At 39.7% G+C, this 21,488-nt stretch overlaps 4 protein-coding genes across 4 annotated transcripts; all 4 read left to right on the forward strand.

The window, feature by feature from the left end:
* The first annotated feature begins 4,242 nt into the window (after positions 1–4,242).
* LOC128399381 (vomeronasal type-2 receptor 26-like) lies at positions 4,243–5,329 on the forward strand. Its single transcript, XM_053360766.1, has one exon. The coding sequence runs from the start codon at positions 4,383–4,385 to the stop codon at positions 5,127–5,129; it is 747 nt and encodes a 248-aa protein (XP_053216741.1). The 5' UTR covers positions 4,243–4,382; the 3' UTR covers positions 5,130–5,329.
* Positions 5,330–7,526: 2,197 nt separating this feature from the next.
* LOC128399874 (olfactory receptor 6M1-like) lies at positions 7,527–8,990 on the forward strand. The gene has a single exon (XM_053361691.1). The coding sequence runs from the start codon at positions 7,919–7,921 to the stop codon at positions 8,873–8,875; it is 957 nt and encodes a 318-aa protein (XP_053217666.1). The 5' UTR covers positions 7,527–7,918; the 3' UTR covers positions 8,876–8,990.
* Positions 8,991–12,735: 3,745 nt separating this feature from the next.
* On the forward strand, positions 12,736–13,683 carry LOC128398690 (olfactory receptor 4D1-like). Its single transcript, XM_053359941.1, has one exon. It carries the CDS (start codon positions 12,736–12,738, stop codon positions 13,681–13,683), a length of 948 nt encoding a protein of 315 aa, XP_053215916.1.
* Positions 13,684–17,820: 4,137 nt separating this feature from the next.
* LOC128398691 (olfactory receptor 4D1-like) lies at positions 17,821–18,786 on the forward strand. The gene has a single exon (XM_053359942.1). The coding sequence runs from the start codon at positions 17,821–17,823 to the stop codon at positions 18,784–18,786; it is 966 nt and encodes a 321-aa protein (XP_053215917.1).
* Positions 18,787–21,488: the final 2,702 nt, after the last annotated feature.

The following is a 21,488-nucleotide window of genomic DNA, read 5'->3' on the forward strand; positions in this document are numbered from 1 at the left end:
CCCCAGTGAGTATGTGTGGGATTCCACACTTAATCCATTCATTTTGTTTAAAGCATTGAAACTTTTTAATATATTTTTTTGCAGAAATTTAAGTTTGCACCACTTCATGATTATGCTGGCTGGGAAGTATTATGCCAAAATTACTTGCTAACATTAGTTATGCAGTGGGAGGAAATTATGTATTTCATATATTGAAAGTTAATAGTATAATTAGATTCTAGGAGCTCCCAACAACAGCTCAGACATGTGCTATTTCTTTGCTCTCATCAGCACTGTTTTTTCTCCATCAGTTTAACTATGGTGCGTATGAGTCTACACTTAGAGGTACAACAAATTTCCCATTTTTGTATCGAATGTCACCAAGAGAAACTCTTCAACCGATTGGAATTACTCAGCTACTTTTGCATTTCAGATGGACATGGGTTGGGCTCATTGTTTCAAATGATGATGATGGAGAAAGCTTTGGTCAGATCCTGACATCTCTGCTTCTGCAGTATGGCATTTGTGTTGCCCACCAGTATAAAGTAGGAGAATCAAAATATGTGTGGCATGAAACTTATCGCAACTATATGTCAAAGTTATATACAGAACTTTTCTTAAGTGAGATAAATGTGGTAATAGTCAGTGGAGACTATAATTCGATGAGTGGATTACAAAACCTCATGGGACAAAATTGGGAGATCAATCCTGGGAAAGTTTGGATCATAACTGCTCGGTGGGATTTCAAACAGCATATTGGTTTATTTGTAACACCTCCAGAAACGTACAGTGGTGCTTTTTCTTTTTCAGTCCACAAAAAGCCTGTGCCAGGTTTCCATGAGTTTCTTGGGAGCTTTATGTCTGATAAGCCAGTGATTCGCTTTTTCATGGATTTCTGGTCAACTGCTTTCATTTGTTATTTTTATGAAGACAGCTTTTCACGTTGTTCACAAAGTAATATGTGCACAGGCAAAGAGAAACTGGAATATCTGTCTGAGTATACATTTGATATGGATATGACTGGTGAGACCTATGGTATCTACAATGCTGCCTATGCTGTAGCCCATGCTTTACATGCCATCTATGAGTCAAAACCAAGAAGAGACAGAATTGAACAGCTGAATATTCCATCATGGCAGGTAAATACATTGCCATAATAAAGTCTATGAGCTTGACATGATGTCTAATGAGGAAAACTATTTACTTAGAGAATCAAATACAAATAAACAAATATGTCAATGTTTTGTATGCTGGTGAGTTTATAAGAGAATTAGGGAAGTCTGCTATGCTGTATTCATGTGCACAGTAGACTTTGAAGAAAAAGAAGAAGAAGAGGAGGAGGAGTTTGGATTTGGTATCCTGCTTTATCACTACCCTATAAAGGTAAAGGGACCCCTGACCATTAGGTCCAGTCGTTACCGACTCTGGGGTTGCGGCACTCATCTCGCTTTATTGGCCGAGGAAGCCGGCCTACAGCTTCCGGGTCATGTGGCCAGCTTCTGGCGAATCAGAGGAGGAAACACCATTTACCTTCTCACCGGAGCGGTACCTATTTATCTACTTGCACTTTGACGTGCTTTCAAACTGCTAGGTTGGCAGGAGCAGGGACCAAGCAACGGGAGCTCACCCTGTCACGGGGATTCGAACCGCTGACCTTCTGATTGGCAAGTCCTAAGCTCTGTGGTTTAACCCATAGCGCCACCTGCATCCCTATCAGTATCCTAAGGAGTCTCAAAGCAGCTATCAATCTCCTTTCCCTTCCTCCCCCACAATAAACACTCTTTGAGGTGAGTGAGGCTGAGAGACTTCAGAGAAGTGTGACTAGCCCAAGGTCACCCAGCAGCTGCATGTGGAGGAGCAGGGAATCGAACCCGGTTCACCAGATTACGAGTCTACTGCTCTTAACCACTACACCACACTGGCTCTCTTAAGATGCCGTTTCCTGAAAAGGGAACAGAACTATTATGGCATAAAGGAATGAAGATTTATTCCTACTATGCATTGGATTTGGCTGATCCCTGAGCCAAATTGTGTCTATTTGGAGGCACTGGTTGAGTTGGTTTGTGACAGCCATAAACCACTGTAGATTAGGTTGGATGGGCCAGAAAGATCTAGGGCTGTCGGGGGGGGGTAGATTATCAAAAAGAAAGAAAGAAAGAGAGGGAGAGAGGGATGGAGGGATGGAGGGAATAAGTGGGAAAACCAGTGGAAAAGCCAAAACATACCTTACCACTGGCTGAATCTTCCCAAGAGAAGGTAGGAGCCCTGACTTTCCTTCCTGCCTGATACCACTTCCTTGAAGCAGCACCCTGCAGGATTGATGCCTTTGTGCAACAGCTGTTGAGCTAAGTCATAAATCCTGCAGGGTTCTGGTTGCTCTTTCAATATGTTCTATCTGTCTATGCAGATATAAGTCCTGTTGAGTTTAATGAGACTTGCTCCCAAGACAGAATTGCAAAATAAATAATGGACAATTTCAGAATTTGTTTCTTCTATTTTCTTCCAATTCAGCTGAATTCCATACTGAAAAACATCCATTTTAACAATGGTGCAGGGCATGAAGTATTGATTGAATATGGAGAAGTTTCGGCTGGCTATGATATCATCAACTGGATCATTTATCCCAATTTCTCTGTCATTAAACCCAAGTTTGCAAGCATTTCCCCAAACCATGAGTTCACCCTCACTGGGATAGACATTGTGTGGAACGACAGACTTAAACAGGTAGGATAATACTTAGCAGCTTATAGTCACAACTGAATAAAAATATGTTACTGTCCAGATGCTGCAGTACTGTTGCCCATGGATCTTAGAGGTAAGATTAATGTTCTTGGAAGTAGGGACAGAGCAGAAACCCACAGAACTTGGATTTCAAAGTGGACTCAGTTGATTCAATCTGGGTGGATCATGAACCAAAACAGATCATGAATCCTATAAATCTGCAGTCCCACAAGTCCCTTTATGAGCTAGTCCATGAGCTTCTTCACTTGCCTTGTACTTTTATTATGATTATGATTATGATTCTTTGTTTCTACCTGCTTGCTCATAGGAGCCATGAGTGAGCTGGGCTTCTTTCTTCTGTGTGCTTTAAATAGAGCAATGGGACTTGATGATGTCCTGTTGCTCTCAGAGTCAAGTGCAGTGTGAAAACATGACTGTGTACACAAACACTCTATTGTAGTTGAGACTGCAAGAAACCCCAAGATTTGCCCATCCTCCTGAAATTACTCTTCAATCATCATATAAATCCCTGAGCCATTGGTGGTTGTTTGTCCATCCCCACTGATATTTCCCCTGAAAATGTATTGTCAATGACTTTAAATAATTATTCAGCTGATTAGAGCAAGAAGTTCTGGGTTATCAGGTAGAATAGAAATATAGCTGTATTTGTATGAAAATTTGGATGTGACATAATATCCGTTTTCTAATCATTAGTTACCACCAAGTTCTAGGTGTGTTGAGAGCTGTCACCGTGGACAGCAAAGGATGGTTCAAGAAGGCAAACCAAGTTGTTGTTATGGCTGTAATCCATGCCCAGAAGACATGTTTTCTAATGAGACAGGTAGGTGATATACAGACTGAGAGGAGATACAATAGCCAACTTCAAATATCTAAAGGGCTGTAACATGGAAGCAGCAGCAAGGTTGTTTTCTCCTTTCCCCAGATGGTAGTACCCAAACCAATGTCTTCGAGTTACATGAAAAGAGATTCCAGCTAAACAATCTGTCTGACAGTGGAATGAACTCTCTTGGGAGGTGGTGGACTCTCGTTCCTTGGAGGTTTTTATGCAGAGATTGGTTGGTCATCTGTCATGGATGCTTGAGTTGAGATTCCTGCATTGCAGGGGGTTGGACTAGATGATCCTCATGGTTCTTTCTGTCTCTACAATACTATAAATTGAATTATATAATTACATGAGTTGAGTGCATTTAAATATGTACACAAAAGGGAAATATCTTCAAAGAAATTGACCGCACACATTTAGGTACACTTATGCCCACTAGTGACTAAAAGTTCTATCCTATCCATGGATATTCAGAGTTCTATCCTATCCATGGATATGTTTCAGGGACTTACCACTAGGCAAAGTTTGTATAATGTTGGTTGGGAGCATCTGCTTTCAGTTAGATGTGAAACAGGGAGTCATTATTATCTAGCATTAAATTGACATACCTTTAGCTTTATGCAAACTAATAGAGGCATAGCAATGACAACACTTACTGATACTTTCATGATCCCTTTCAGATGCAGTTCATTGTCTCAAATGCCCAGAAGATCAATATCCAAATAGGAACAAAAACAAATGTATTCAAAAGGTTCTGAGCTTCCTTGCCTATCACGAGCCCTTGGGCATTGTCTTGGTTGTCCTTGCTATCTTTTTTGCTGCATTAACAGTTTTGGTAATGCACATTTTCCTTAAAAACTGGACTACCCCTATTGTCAAAGCCAACAACCGGAACCTCACCTGTGTTCTGCTTGCCTCCATCTTGCTTTGCTACCTTTCTTCCCTTCTCTTCATTGGCAAGCCTGGGAAGCTGGGCTGCTTGCTCCGGCAAACAGCATTTGGCATCATTTTCTCTGTTGTAGTTTCTTGTGTGTTGGCAAAAACCATCATGGTGGTCCTGGCCTTCCTGGCCACAAAGCCAGGCAACAGCATGAGGAAATGGCTAGGGCAGAAAGTAGCCACCTCCATTGTTTTTTTCTGCTCACTCATTCAAGTGGGTATTTGCATTGTGTGGCTGTTAACTTCTCCTCCCTTCCCCAAAGCTGACATGCACTCACAGGCTGGACATATTATATTGGAATGTAATGAAGGTTCCATCACCATGTTCTACTGTGTCTTGGGCTACTTGGGCTTTCTGGCCATGATCAGCTTCACAGTAGCCTTCCTGGCCAGGAAACTGCCAGATACATTCAATGAAGCCAAGTTCATCACTTTCAGCATGCTGGTGTTTTGCAGTGTTTGGATCTCCTTCGTTCCGGGTTACCTGAGCACCAAGGGGAAATACATAGTGGCTGTGGAAGTTTTTGCCATCTTGGCCTCCAACACTGGCCTCTTCCTTTGCATATTTCTTCCAAAATGCTACATCATTGTTCTAAGATCTGATCTGAACACAAGAAAGGTCCTAATTGAAAAAAAGAGTTATTAATCCTAAGTGTAACCTCTTATTAGTTGACTTTCTGTTCATTGCAGGACTGATATCATATCACACAAAAAATCAGAGATTGGCTACTGTTTGAGACAAAAGTCAAATTTCAATGTTGTTGGAGTCAAACCTTATTTCCATTGGGCAGATTGCCATCATTTTCATTGGGATGATCATAATATATTTTCAAACATCTCCTTGGAATAGAGCAGAAAATGGCAACCACACTGGCTTGGTTTACAAAAATTTGCTTTCCCCCTTGAAGTGCAATAGAAGGGTATTGATTTGAAACTCTCATTCCAGCCAACCTATCAACCTCTTCTAATATTCAGGTCTGAACTTTCAGTTTCAAAAATTCAGTCCCCTACTGGTATATTTATCTGTTCACATTATAGTTAATGAAATCCATGTGATGTATTTGCAAATTTATATTGTACTTTGTGTGAGGTTGCCCATGGGCTTGTTCTGGAAGCTCCAGCTGGTGCTTAATGCAGCAGCTAGACTGCTGATTGGGACAGACACCTGGGGAAAACCACTTCTTAGTGCTCAAGCAGAGCAAACAGCATTTTGGAGTTTCTCCAGATTGAGGGTTGCTCCAGTTTAGAGCTAAATAATGGTTTTTTTGTGGAGCAAGGGGGAAACTACTCAGACCCATAATTCTAGGCACAGGTCGAGTGGAAGAGCCCTTAATCTTGATTCAATCCATAATAATTGTACATTTTGTACTTTAAAAAAAGAATATGAAATTCTTAATCTCTGGATAGCAGTTTTTTAATTGCTTCCCAGAGGTTCATTGCATGATTTTAGAAGATGGAATAATTAATACTTTGGATTTGTCAGTGATAATATAAGGAAACGTGCTATCTTTTCATTCTCTTTGCAGACTCAGAGTATCTTGAAATATGGGCCAATGTTGTCTTTCTATGGATGAAGTTGAATAGGAACAAGTAGGCATTGTGGTGTACATTTTTATCATCATGATTAGCATTAATTTGGCTTGAATCATTAAATAGTAGTATAACTTCTGAAATAATTAACACACTGAATATCAGTAATACACACACACACACACACACACACACACTTAAAGAAAACTTGATGAGAAATACAGAGAAGTTTCCAAATTATTGGGTATAGGGAGCATTTGGTTCCATTAATCTGATATTCTCCTTCTGTTAGAACTTCTGCAGGGACATATTTGGAATATCCAAAAATAAGACTCTCACTGTTTGTCCCTCCACTTTTTTCCTGCTGGGATTTGTAAAGGTAAGCATCATAAATCCTGCTATGGGAATATGATCTCTTTCTGTACCATCAGATGACTTTTAGAGATTTATGTGGAGTTATTAGGGGTAGGCTGATAATTGCTATGTTAGAAAAGAGGAGCCTGAGATTGGATACACAAGCTCTGCCCAAATGTAGTTTCATAGACCAATTTTGGTTTCCCTCACTTTCTCAGTTCTCCACGTTTCCGCATCAGTTTCTATTTAAAAAGATCTCATGAAATTTTATCACCACTTTAGTGTCCATTTCTCCTAATATAAACAATTTTATGTGAAACTTTGCACAATATGCTTCTTTTATAATGTATTTAATGCTATTTTCACTAATATATGCATTTTCATGCACTATTTACCTTAGTAAATACTTCTTTTTTTGCTAATGGTACTTGACTTATTAACTGCACTGTGAAATTCAAAAACATGTGAATTATCAAGGATGGCTGTGTTTCAGTTTTCATATAGTTTTGGAAATGTGAATTAGGTACATTTGCTTTGAACATGAACTGAATTATTCCCCCCACCACCACCACTGCCACTTTAACCATGAGGCTGGGGCAACATAGCTTTTGTATACATGTTTAGGTCTGGGTTGTAAAACATTTAGTACATAAATACTATTTCTTTGGCAAGTGGAGTTTTAGACTCCACTGGTCCTGGCTGTATTGCTCCATTCAATAACTCATCAGGAATTAAGCAGAATGTTGTAGGGAGAGGGAAGAGAAAATAATATTAATAGGGTGTTTCACAACTGAAGTAACATTCCTGATAATTTAATGAGGACCTCATAACAGCACTACATCCAGAATCTAAAATTACCACCTGGGTTTTCTCATACCCTTTAACTAACACATGTATCTCTTTGATGACCCAAATCATCAATTTGAAACATAAGAAAACTTTCTGTTCTTGAGTTAGAAATGCATTATAAATAAAACATGATTTTTTAAAAAAATGTTTCCTTAATTTTGTAATTTCCAAGAAATCCACCTGCTACAGATCCAATGTACAAGATCGTCCATCAACAGTTAAGAATTGGTTTCAAAAATATATCAGCTGACCCCCTCATAAGGACATGAGAAGGACATTGGTTCAAAAAATTTGGTTGTTTCATCAAATTTGGCATTGAGTTCCTGATTCGACATTCAATAATGACAACTTCATTTCTCTTCTGAGATACAAAGAAGCTGACTGAGAAAACACCCAGAAATCAAATGGGGAAGGGATGTTGAAGAGAGGGTAGGGGCTGATTCCTGGTGGGAGATTTTCCATTATACTCAATGGGAGCAAAACAGAGCTTCATATTTCATATAAGATTTTGTTCCAAATAACAAATCAAAGCAGAACACAGAATCAGAACAACTGTTTTGGATGCAGCACCAATCAGGCTGCTTCCAAATGCTATAAATATGGATTAAGAGTGAATCTTGTGGTTGCTGCACATGCCTAGTGAACAACTCTGTTTCTTTCTTTTCCTTTCTTTTCCTAATATATTGTTTCCTATAGAATAGAATGCATGAAAATATGGAGAAATATAATAAGACTATTGTGACTGAATTCATCCTTTTGGGATTTGAGACAATCCACTCTGTTGAGATTCTGATCTTCATTACCTTCCTGATTATATATGCATTGACCATTACCGGTAATGTTACATTAATTGCACTAGTCCTGGCCAATCACCAGCTTCAATTGCCTATGTATATTTTCTTGATTAACCTTTCATTCCTGGAACTCATAATCACATCAGCTGTCATGCCTAAAATGCTAATAAATTTTATCACGGGGAAGAAGACCATCTCCTTTGTAGGCTGCCTTACTCAGTCCTTCTTCTATTTCCTCATGGGCTCAACTGAATTCTTCATTCTGGCTGTAATGTCATTTGATCGCTACGTTGCAATATGCTACCCATTGCGCTATGCATCCATCATGAACAGAAATGCCTGTTTCCAGCTCCTTTTGGGATCATGGATTGGTGGCTTTCTGATTATTCTAGTTCCCAGCATTGTAACAGCTGGCCTTCCATTCTGTGGCCCAAATATAGTCAACCACTTCTTCTGTGACAGCGCCCCCTTGCTCAAGCTTGTCTGTGCTGACACATCATTGGCTGAAAAGGTTGATTTTGGGACATCTTGCATATTGCTTCTGGGTTCACTTCTTATAACAGTTGTGTCCTATATTTATATTATTGTTGCTGTATTGAAGATACCATCAACACAAGGTCGAAAGAAAGCTTTCTCAACCTGTGTTTCTCATATCACTGTGGTATCATTGTATTATGGGAGCTCAATAGTCATTTATGTCCGTCCGACCAAAGGGAACATTCTGGATTTCAACAAAATAGGCACAGTACTGAACACAATAGTGACACCCATGCTAAACCCTTTCATATATTGTCTCAGGAATGAGAAGGTGAAGGATTGCATGAAACTTTCATTCGGTAAAATCATAATGTTTCTTAAGAAATGAATGTTACAGGATATTCCATCAATTGGAGTTTTAGGATTCTTTTATTTAAATGGAAGAGAGTCAGTATAAGACAGCATGTAGTATGTTGGACATAGGTCATGAAGACCAGATTCAAATCTCCACCTAGACAGAGAACTAACTTGGGTTTCTTAATTTCTGTTACTCTTCTGAAGGTTGTTGCAAAGATGAAATGTAGTTAGCCATGTATGTGCGCATTCCCACTATGTGTGTAACCTGGAAGAAGTTTGAAAGTGGACATTTTTGTTCAAAAATGGAATAAATAAATAGGTGCTTTTATTCCTCTGCTTCAATGGAATTAAAGTGGCTAAATTTGACTGACTAATGTCTTTTGTGATTTAAAGGGGAGGATGGGGGGCATATTTTAATCTAAGTCTTTTTTATTTGCTAGAGTTATACACCAGATTTTCATTTTGGTGCTAACTATAAGTGTTTTAAATAAAACAGATGAGCAAACAAAATTGTATTTTGCACAGTTTTGTGGGTATAGTCTTATTTTCCCAACTCAGTATCCTTGTATATGTTGATGGACTCCAACTCTCTGTCCATTGGACATGCTGGCTACAGCTTACTGGAGTCGGTAACCAACAAGATCAGAAGGGTGCCAGGGGTAATGAAGGAAAGGTGTAATGATTTGTGGACTGAGCCAATAAATTAAATCGTGGCACTGATATTTTCTGTATAGGTGTGTAGCTGCCAAAGAAGTATCCCTAATTTTAGACGAGCATTATATTCTGTCAAAACTCATTGAGGTGCAACTGTGTGGATCTGCACATTCTCAGAGAAAGTTCCATTTTTCATATCAGCACACCTGAGAATTATCATAAAATACAATGGGAGAGGGAACCTTTAAAAATATATGCACTTGCTAATGAAATCCCTCGAGGTCCAAGGCAAAAATCCTGAAAGCAATAACTTGGGTATTTGGGGAAGCTCAGTGCTGCTCTCTAAAAAGGTAAGAGAATAAGAAAACCACAATGTGCTCATTGAGTGTTTCCCTACCCCCATAATGCCATTTGAAAACAGTTATTTGTTATCTCTCTATACACTGAAGGCAGCCTCTGCTAACTCCATTGTGTGAGGAAGCACTGTAGATTACTTTGATGGATGAACACTAGAACAGTGGAATAGAGAACGAGTGTATTGCATCATTGATCTAGGAAATGGGGACCTAGATAGGACGCTGGAAGCTCTCAGTTGTGTGCCTTGTTCACTTTCAAAGCTGCCTTTGAGAAGACTATTGTTATGAGGTTCTTTTTTTGGGGGTGGAGTGGATAGGCTGTATGCCTGAGTCTCTTCTAATTCCTGAATCCAACCAGGATCCCATTGCTGGAACAGCCAGACATGATGCCCCTAAGTATGGGTTGTTAAGGTAACAAAGGAAGTGGCTCTCACCAGGAGGCATCCTTCCTCAACTATCTAGTAGTTACAAAGACAAAAACCAGAGTTAAGGTGCGAGAGAGCTAGAAGCTAGAAGCAGGAGGCTGCAGGCTAGGCAGCTCAGGGACAGAGCCATGCCTGATTTCTGCTGGAATCCAAGGCTGTGGCTATGGGAGAAGCAATATCATACTGGAGTGTTAATGCTACATCATAGGCTCAGGTTGCATATATATGTAAAAAACAACCATATATCATAAAGACACCACAGTCTCCACTGTCCCTCATTCCAAGGAAGCCAAAACCTAGGTAAGCACCTAGAACCCCTGAATCTTGCACCACTCAGAGATTGGTGGTGCATACAACAATATAGCAGAATTCAAAATCTCTGCAAACAAATGTTTATCAGTTCATCTCTCTTCTCCTGCATTGGAAACTTAGAGAGTTTTCAGCTTGGCCTTGTTTACGAAATGCTGCTTCACTATACAGTTGAATGAAAATTGTATTCCAAAATGTAACTCTCAGCTAATGATTTCTATCCATAAGATTTTTGTCTTCAAAAGTTTGCTTTCTCTTCCTGCTTCTCACACATTTGTCAAGAAAATGCACAATGGAAACTGAAGTAAAAAGGTTTTATACTGGTATGGTCTCTAAAGCTGCTAAAGAAATATGGTGAGCCGAAGCAAACAATCTGAAGTCATAGCAAGAGAGATAATTTGTTGGAACCATGATAGAGGTGGATTTTAAACTCACCCACTGTGAAACCGCTTCTAAATCTTATGTGAAGTAGCTGAAACAGGTAAGACAACAGAACATCTCCTTTTTGCTAATTAGAAAATCATCTGAACCTCACTTTGTCAATTGGAAATTGTAATCTATGGCAAGGATGAGGAACCTGTGCTTTCCAGAACAGCTGTTGTTGGTCTGTAGCTGTACCATCCCTGACAAATAGTGAGGCAAGCTGAAGTTGATGAGAACTGGACTCCATCAATATCTGGGGGGTCACAGGACCTCTAATCCTGAGCTTGAGATACAAGCTAGGGATGATTCTGTATTTCTCATGTTTTGAATCCCAGAGAAAACTGAATCAACTCTCACAGTTTGCATTAAGATGAGCAAACCAAATTTTGTCGTGCACTGTTCTCTGTGTATGCCCACATTAGGCCAACTTGGTGTTCTCTGGATGTTGATAGACTCTTAACTCTCTAACCATCGGACATGCTGGGCTGATGGAAGTGGGAATCCAACATTGGAAGAACACCAGGTTGTGAAAGTCTGGAGTAAGGATTTGTGGACTGGACCACTAAATTAAGTGATGGCATAAGAACAGAGCTAGTATTAGGTTTCTCAGGTTTCTTCCAAATATGTATCTCTGTAGTTTCCATCATCAAGTGTGTCAATGCAGGATCTTCTCCTTTCCTGGAACATAGTACTGCTTCTCTAAATGTCCTGTGGCCCCTGGTCCTTCAAGTAGCCTAAGTTATAGTATCAAACAACTTGCCTAATATAGTCTATCAATATTGAGGAACTACTTACACACACAAAGGTGGATTCTGGAAAGGGCTAGAACTACATTTAGTTAGAATGAGATAGCTATCTTATGTGGCATATGCTGAGGGGCAGGGAGTGGTAGTGAGTGGTTGAAGTAAATAATTTCAAACCTGCCCTGTGCTTTCTAAACTAGTGTACTGTCCTGAGGTGTGGTGATGACCACAGCCCCATAACCGGATATGAAATTAGATTCAATGTTTGGCTTGTGATACTGGAATGTTGATCATCTTGTCCTTCACCACAGGCAAAAAAAAAATTATTGGGCTGGCCTAGATTTTAGGCAATTACTGGTGCTCTTGAAAATGGCATTCTTCAACATTTTAAGAGCCCAGATCCAACTTTATTTCATGTATTTGGGGATCTACATCTTTTTTGTTATATATTAATATGGTTGTAGTGCTGCTGCTGCTGCAACCTACCTTAGGTCCAGCTGTAGCCCAGTATAGTGGAACCTTGGTTCCCAAACAGCTTAGTTGCCGAACAAATCGGCTCCTGAACACCACAAACCCGGAAGTAAGTGTTCCAGTTTGTGAATGTTTTTCAGAAGCTGAATACCCGACACGGCTTTTGCTTGAGCGCAGGAAGCTCCAGCAGCCAAGTGGAACCCATGCCTTGGTTTCTGAATGGTTTCAGGAGACGAACAGACTCCTGGAACGGATTAAGCTCGAGAACCAAGGTACCACTGTAGTGGGTCCAGGCCCACTTCATAGATGCCAGTGCTTTAAATAATACTGGAAGGCCTTTTTTTTCACCGCTGTAACTAACACTGAATTTCCCATTCACAATGAATATTTGATAGAAATAAATCATGGACATAAAGAAACTTTCTTTTTCCAAATATTTTTGTTATTATTGAAAAAGTGAATGCTCTCACTATGATAACTTCCTTTGCAGCTATATTGTAAGGACACCAAATGGCTCTGAAGAAGTATAATACAACAGTGACAGAATTCATTCTCTTGGGTTTCTCTCAGAGTGCAAAGATTCAGTCCATTCTCTTCTTTATCTTTCTCACCATGTACATCATAACCTGGCTTGGGAACCTCACCATTATAATTACAGTGATTTACACACCCCATCTCCACACACCTATGTACTTTTTTTTATGCAACCTGGCTGTGATAGACATCAGTGATTGCACAGTAACTGCACTCAAAATGCTGTGGGACCTCATCTCTCATACAAATTCCATCTCCTACAACTGGTGCATCACCCAAATGTTCTTCTTCCATTGCACTGGAGGTGCTGTGGTATTCTTCCTAGTTGTTATGGCTGTTGACAGGTACATAGCTATCTATAAACCACTGCGATATTTACTTATTATGAACCAAGGAGCTTGCATAGGCTTGGTTATTGGAACATGGTTGGGTGGCTTTGTTCACTCTATTATCCAGGTAGCACTGGTACTTCAGTTACCATTCTGTGGGCCCAACATTTTGGACAACTTTTACTGTGATGTTCCGCAAGTAATCAAACTGGCTTGCACAGACACATACATTACAGAGATACTGATGGTTTGTAACAGTGGACTGCTACTCACACTGATCTTTTTTCTCTTACTTGTATCATATACTATGATTTTGGTGAAGATTAGAATGCATGTCACAGAAGGGAAGCACAAAGCCCTTTCTACATGTTCTGCACAGGTCATAGTAATGAGCTTACATTTTGTTCCAGCAATGTTCATTTATGACCGCCCTTTCCGGGTATCTCCAGTGGACAAAATAACCTCGGTCTTGTACACTGCAATCACTCCAGTGCTAAATCCAATAATCTTTACTCTGAGGAACACAGAAATGAAAAACAGCATTAGAAAATTGGTTGGGAATAATATGTTATTCAAAACAACTGGATCAAAATGACATCTTTCTCATAGAGACTGCTGTTCTCAGAACCCTAACCCACAAAAGTCAAATAACCCATTGTGGCCCCAAAAGATACACTTTTTTTGAACATAGGCCCAAAAAGTGCTTTTTGGGGGGAGGGGGATATTGCAGTGCCCAAAATAGTCTCGGTTTTACAGGGACTGTTGAAGATGTTATAGTATTATAGTTATATGGTGTTATAGTGTTATAGTGATCCAGTTTGAAAATTCACTGAGAATGGGTAATCTTAGATTTGCCACTCAATTTTACCTGAAGTAAACATGCATTATAGCTATATATTTTCCTCCTCAGAGGAAATATCTGAATAATTTCAAGACAAGTTGTTTTTGGCAAGAACCCACACTTTGTCACAGTGGGTGACTTTTTGACAGAGGTGCAGAAAGGAAGGTAGCCTTTGGGGATAGACTATCTACATGTGAGATTAAAATTACATTTTATTCTTGTACACATTTCAACAGCATGTTATATACATTCTTTGCCCTCCCTCAAATCTGTGTCTAAGTCCAATTTTGGACATTGGTATCTGCATATTATTATTTTTTGCTTTGTTTTTAGTATATTCTTTATAACAACATATACAGCTTTGTAATTAAAAAAATGGTTTGAAGTAACACTGTGTCACAACTTTTAATTTTTGGCATGGGAGAAGTATGGGCCATAATCCATAGCCAAATAAAGGAACCCTGATAAGGGGTCTTGGGTGGAGTCATGTACAGTCTCAGATTCAACTCAGGGTGGCTGAGAATGGTTGCCTCACACCAACGTCATGGGTTGGGCCCCGTCAAGCATAGCCTTTGCCCACTCCCTTCCTCTTTGAGTTCTGAGTCGACAGGCTAGGGTGTGTGAGAGGCATCAGGCAGCAGCAGATGCCAGGATCCCTGCCTGTATGCCATGCCAACACATAATATAATAACAACCGATAAAGTTGTTGCCTTGTTTTACCTCACTCTTGGCCTCTCTTTGTCCCATTCACTAGCAATCATGAAACAGTGACACGTGTATGAAATGACTTAATGACTTAATGTGGTGAGTTCATGCATTCCTAAGTTGCCACTGAGTTTTACCTAAAGCAATTTTTTTGAATCAAGTGTAGGATCTCGTGTTAGCATGGAACAGGGATCTGAAGAATTTTGAACAAAGACAAAATGGCTTTCAACAAAGCTATGTACTTTCTGTGTACTGCACACACACGTACCCTTTCCCTCTAAAAAGTGTAAACATGGTTCTCCTCCTTGCACCTATTCTCACAAGAATATTTAAAGCAAATTATTTCCTTGAAATAATCCTGTGAAGTATAGTTTGATAAGGGTTTTGAAAATGTAGCTCTGTGAGGAGTAAACTACAGTTCACAAGATTATTTCATGGAAATAATGGGCTTTAAATATATACTGTTCACACTGCCCCTGTAAGATGGTTTAGGCTGATATTGATTGACCCAAGTTCCTCTAGTTATCCACATATATGAGTATGGATTTGAATATGCATCTTCCAGGTCATAGTCCAAACATTCTGATTGGTTCTCTAACTGTTAAACTTCTTTTCCATACTGGCTTCGCTGTATTTTTAAAAATTATTTATTTAGGTAAATTATATGCCACTTTGTATTTCTATTAAAATCTCTACGTGGTTCAAAATACCCTAAAATATCACAAATGAAAGTCAAATAATAAAAATCCCCACTAAAATATCCACATTTTAGAGCAGAGCAGGTAACAAATTGAAAATATACCTTCTTAAACAGAAACAACTAATAAACGTGGACCAAGGTACCATAAGTACATAGCACAGAAATACTGTAGCTATGTATTACTTTTTTTCCCCTTCCAGTAGCACCTTAAAGACCAACTAAGTTAGTTCTTGGTATGAGCTTTCGTGTGCATGCACACTTCTTCAGATACACTAGTAATTTACTTGTAAGTTAAATTGTATGTGTATGTCTTGCTCACAAAAAAGAAGGAAAAGGAAAGAAACAATATCTGTTGCAATGTCTGTGCCAATATTTAGCTGATTGTAGCTTTGAAAATCTTTAATGATCCCCTTTGTGGTTTTGTTCCCAATTCACAGTGCAGATACCATTATTCTTCGAAGTCTGATAAAGCTTGAGTGCAGTGGCTGGAGTCTTCCATTGTTTATTTGATTAATAAGAATCCAGCTGGATTCACAGACAAGCCTTTTGGGGAATTATTTTGCATTATTATTACCTTGGCTGTACTAAGTAGCTTTAGGCACATAGTTCAATCAATAGTTTTGTTGTTGAGGTTGATGGTGATGGTTTTTTGTTTTAGGTATCACAGGATGTCCGGAGGTGTTAGTGATTTCTGTATAGGGAGAAGCCTACTTAACTTCACTCCCTCTGACATACTGAAAGTTTCATTTATTAAAGCTGGGACTATGAAATTATAGAGAATCAAGAACAGAACACTTTTTTGTAACTTCTGATCCTAGCGTACTTCTTGAAGAATCATGAGGTGCTTGGCTGAAAAGTAACATGAGGTTTTTTTGGGAAGTTCCCACTTCCAAAGAACTAGTCCACATTTCCTGGCTTTTACTACTACATAAGTTGTCTAATGACATTTAAAGGTATGTTGAAGATAAAGATGATTTATAGGACATATATTGAGGAATTCAATTCCATTGAATTACATTCTCAGTTTGCAGCAAGCTTCCTTTTCAAGGAGGGAAGGTCATAGCCAACACCACCAAGATGCACAAAATCCATTTTCTCATTTGTTATTCAGAGACAATGAGCCCCAGTTCCCTATTCAGGATATTGTAGAGCTATTCTCCACCTGGTCACCAAAGACAATAACTTTAAAGATCTCAGAGTAATATGTTGTGCATTCTAGCAACTGGGACCCATCTGCTTCTGGAAAGAAGAACAAAATAAATAGGACTTGGATCTTTTTCAGTTTCTGGATGCCTGGTCCTGATTATCTTAAAAGTTGGTGGTGAATGGTTTGACTGGCTATATGCACTGAATTGTGTGCTTTGAAGAGGTGTCCGCCAAATGAAAGAATCTGTGCTTCTAGAAAGAAAATGGAAGTATTCCTGTATCAGCTTGGTCTTTTCTAATTGTAATCAGAAAATGCTCTGCTAATGGGAATGTTGTGGTATCAAGAGCATATTGAAATTATGGTTGGTTCTGAAATATAGTTGTAGAAAATTAAATATTCTGGTCTAAAACTGTGCCCCTGAGGGGAAAAAAATTCAACAATATTTTTGTTTATTATTTGAAGATTAAACTTGCTATATAGAAATATAGGTTAGTGTATTCATATGAATACACTTTGCAGCATATTATCATTTTAGCATATTAGGCAGCATATTAAAAATATTTGATGGAGATGAGGAAGACCAACATAGGGAATGTAGTTTAAACTCATGTTTCCATTATCTTTACAATTCCCCAAAATGTAAACAATATAATAGCTACATAATGGAATATGTGTCGGCCAACTAACCATATGTTCTATCAGACACAGAACTGATACGACGTACAGCTCCCTTACATATATAAACATTGTTACAGATATTATAACAACAACAACAACATGCAAGAAAAACCCATGAGTACAGAATCCTGTTTATAAGAGTGTTCAAAAAAAATATAGTAACAAGAGTGCCAAGAGTTGTCATCCTATTAGGAGTAGAAGCAACAGTCATAGTAGCTCTACTCATGGCAGAGTTAGCAATATTTTCAGTACTAAAGGAATGGTAAAATATTATGATATTATAGTTAGTGTTTCGGTCTTTAGAATATAACATGATCTGTGCCTCTAACCTTCAAGCCACAATAGGAAACTATTGGTCACCTGATGACATGATCTAACAGAAGCCCAATTTTGAAACAGAACAGTGATCATAAATACTACCAATATAAAGGTATGGTTGAATTCACATGGACTTAAATTTTGTCCACCTAAGTTACCCAGTGTATTATATGACCTATATTATCATTAGAATCAGGAAGAGCTTCTAATATGTAACATTTTCTGGCAGGTGTACTTGATAAGTTGCTTTGGACAATATTTGGCGGCATGATTTTTATTGCCCCTTAGCGATCATTGCAAAAAAAACCCCCTTCTTTTTTACATCATTCAACAGGATGCTCACATGGAAAACAACAGCACAGCAGTGACAGAATTTATCCTCCTGGGGCTTTCTCAGAATCCAAGAGTACAGTCTGTTCTCTTCTTCCTTTTCCTCACTGTCTACAGCACAACATGGATTGGAAACCTCACCATTATAATCAGCGTTATCAGAACACCCAACCTTCACACACCCATGTATTTTCTATTAGCCAACTTGGCTGTCATAGACATCAGTGAGTCATCAGTCACATCACTGAAAATGTTGTGGGACCTATTCTTCCATACAAATACCATTTCTTACAATTGGTGCATTGCACAGATCTTCTTCATCCATTTAACTGGGGGTGCTGTGGTCTTCTTACTTGTGGCGATGGCAGTTGACCGGTACATAGCCATCTACAAGCCACTGCGATATTTAGTTATAATGAACAGAGAAGTTTGCATAGGTTTGGTAGCTGGGTCATGGTTGGGTGGCTTTGCTCACTCCATTGTCCAGATTGGAATTCTCATTCAGCTGCCTTTCTGCCAATCCAACATCCTGGATAATTTCTTCTGTGACATTCCACAGCTCATCAAACTGGCATGTGCTGATACGTATATCCCAGAGTTGCTGATGGTTTGCAACAGTGGATTGCTCCTCACGTTGATCTTCTTCATCTTGCTTGTGTCATACACTGTCATCTTGGTGAAGATTAGAGCACATGTCACAGAAGGGAAGAACAAAGCTCTTTCCACCTGTGCAGCACAAATCATGGTCATGAGCTTAAACTTTGTTCCTGGAATGTTTGTTTATGACCGGCCTTTCAAGGTATTTCCAGGAGACAAGGTTGCCTCAGTCCTCTACAGCCTTTTAACACCAATGCTGAACTCAATGATATTTACTCTGCGTAATACTGAGATGAAAAACACAATTAGAAAGCTCACAAGAAATTTTCTGCTTTCTGAAAGGACAAAACCATCACTGTGTGTTCATGAAAGAGAGACATAGAACTTAAGCATCTTTTGTTGATGTTTTTCTAAAAGTATATACTACATTTTTAAAATTTATTTCGCTTTCTATTCCAATGCATGTGAAGATGATTTCAATCCCCCCCAGGAGTGTGCTCTCTCTCTCTCTCTCTCCCTCTCCCTCTCTCTCTCTCTCTCTCTCTCTCTCTCTCCCTCTTTCCCTTCCCTTAAAGGCCTGTTCTACTGCGTATTCCACCTATGGGCAGTAAGCCATATTGGCAGCCTGTCCAGGCTGCTACAGCCTGTGTGATGCTCCTGCATCACTCACATGTTTTATGCTTGGGGCTGGGGCAGACATCCCTGTTTAAGAGCTGGGCATCCACACCTCTCCCTCTTCTCTTTGCAGCAGCACCTGCCTGTCTGAGCTATCAATGTGACTTGCTGGTTGCTTTGGGGCCAAGTAGGAATTGTTTTGCTGATCCACCTTGTTTGTGGGTTTTGTTGTTTTTCACCTACTCCATACTGAATAATTGGGTGGTGGGCATTAGATGATCTGGTGTGCTATTCATTTAGGGTTCCCATTGCAAAATCTTGGCTTTTAAAGGAAAATCATCCAAAAACCCACTCCCTATATGGGCTGCCATATGCCTGAGGCCTCCCAGATGTTTCAGCTGCTTTACCAAAATTCTGCCCCGACAATATTTTCAATGTTTGAATCCCAGCTATGTACAGGAAATTCTGAACATATGGCAGCCCTATATTGATTAGACTAACCAGGTCTTTAATTTAGTCACTTTGGGAAGTTCAGGTGTGGGAAGGGGAGTAGTTGTGTTTTAGCCTGGGGACAAGGCTGGATTACCTATTAAGCAAAATTAGCACCAAGGAGGTGGGGGGGGCACAAAAATTATGTAAGATTAGTTCTGAGGATCTGATCAAAAACTTTGCAGTTCTAAAAAGCAGAAGACTATACAAAACCAAATATCATTTTCCGTCATATGGTAGGTTTTGTTTCATTTCAAAAAATAAAATTTTATTTCGTGGTTTATTATTGTTTATATTTTGAATTAGATATATATGGAGGCACCAACATCTTTTAAGTGCTTAGGGCCTCTAAAGGTCTTAATGTGGCACTACCAGGGGACCCTCTTATATATGGAGTTCCAACTTGAGTAAAAAATTGTGGGGGCTCAGGCAAGCCCTGCCATGCATAATCGATCACATGATACAGTACACACACACTATTTGAATGGGAATGCCCATTAACTTTGTGGGGGCACAGCCCCCTCAAATATTTTATTGTGAGGGGTGAAGCCCCCATGGCCCTTAGCAGTTGGCTCCTATGACACACAGACACAAAAAATATCATAAGAGAAGGGGGGAAAGGAATGGGGGATCATTCAATACATCAATGTATCATCTAACATAACATTTATGGGGGGGACCAACACACTCGCCATATAAGTAGTAAATAATAATAAACAACATTAACTTCTTCACCTTCTTGGTGTGGCCTAGGAATGGGATGAAGGCTGGATAGTGAAGCCTCCAGTTCTTGCATCAGGGGTTTTGCTGCCCTAAGCTAAAGTTTCTTTCAGGTTCTGGTTTGGTCCTGAACCAATAGTGTTTCCTCTGCAGCGGTTTTTATGGTATAAATAAATAAAGTGACCCTAGTTTGACCTATATGTATTTCTTTATTAATGTGTTATTTACTATTTCTGTGATATAGCGTGTTCTCCTTCACGGAGAGCACGTGTTGCGGTGGGGGCCGCCAGGACACTCCAAAGTTGGGGGTGGGCTAATTGACCGTTGGCCACTGATGCGATTGGGGCTTCCCTTGTTGTTGGGAAGAAGTTAATGTTGCCATTTGTTGATTGACAGCCAGAAATGCTAAAACTCCTTGCACGAGGCTAGGGCTTCCTCTTTTCGCCCGTGCATCGGATTGCCCCTCCCCCCCTCCCTAGAATTAGGGGTGTTCGCTTTGACCTTGCTATGCCTGTCATGGGGTCGTCTGCTTTGGGGCAGGGGCCCGATAGGAATTTTGTCCATCTGACTGATTGGCTGGTGCCATTTGGTTTTTGCCTACTGCGTAGCAAATCGTCACAACTTGTAAGGTTCACGGTTAGGCAATGGTTTATGGTTTGGTTGGTTGAGGGGCATGGATTGGCTGTGCCTGCCCCTCTAATGCTGCTGCTGCAAGGGATTCTGTTAAAGAAATTGGGGGCTAACTATTGCTTGTCCACTCTGTCAAGGGGGCTCGGGCCATAGCAATGAGCTCCTAGTTGCATTTGGGGAGGGCTGAGGGCAGGTTCCCTGCTCCGATGCTACCCCCAAGTGTATTCCCCTATTCTGACTTTCGCATCGTGCGGAATGTCAGTCTGTCCCCCATGGTGGGGGCAGATAGTCGCAACCAATGCCTAAGCAACCACTCACAAATTTGTATTTTAATAAAGTTGTGGCCAAAATTATGCCAAAAATCTTAAACAAACATTCTGTGTGATGTGTGAGTTATTGGGGTGGCCCTGGGGACCTCAACACGCAACTACAAAGCAGGAAGAAAAGTTAATGTGCTTAATAATTGTTGGCATTTATTGGATTAGCTTGGAAAACGTCTTCTGGACTTTTTGCATGAATGACTAAATAAACTTAAAATATCATCTTTCTGAAAAATTGCACTAACCATGTGATGTTTTTATGTCAGATTTAGTGGATCTGAATCATTATTGTATATTGTACATGCATGAT

Source organism: Podarcis raffonei, chromosome 13, assembly GCF_027172205.1.
Source record: "Podarcis raffonei isolate rPodRaf1 chromosome 13, rPodRaf1.pri, whole genome shotgun sequence".
Lineage (NCBI taxonomy): Eukaryota > Metazoa > Chordata > Lepidosauria > Squamata > Lacertidae > Podarcis > Podarcis raffonei.

What these genes read in the sequence shown, in the direction of transcription:
- LOC128399381 (XM_053360766.1), top strand. Translation starts at nt 4,383, where the DNA reads ATGCACATTTTCCTTAAAAACTGGACTACCCCTATTGTCAAAGCCAAC.
- LOC128398691 (XM_053359942.1), top strand. Translation starts at nt 17,821, where the DNA reads ATGGAAAACAACAGCACAGCAGTGACAGAATTTATCCTCCTGGGGCTT.
- LOC128399874 (XM_053361691.1), top strand. Translation starts at nt 7,919, where the DNA reads ATGCATGAAAATATGGAGAAATATAATAAGACTATTGTGACTGAATTC.
- LOC128398690 (XM_053359941.1), top strand. Translation starts at nt 12,736, where the DNA reads ATGGCTCTGAAGAAGTATAATACAACAGTGACAGAATTCATTCTCTTG.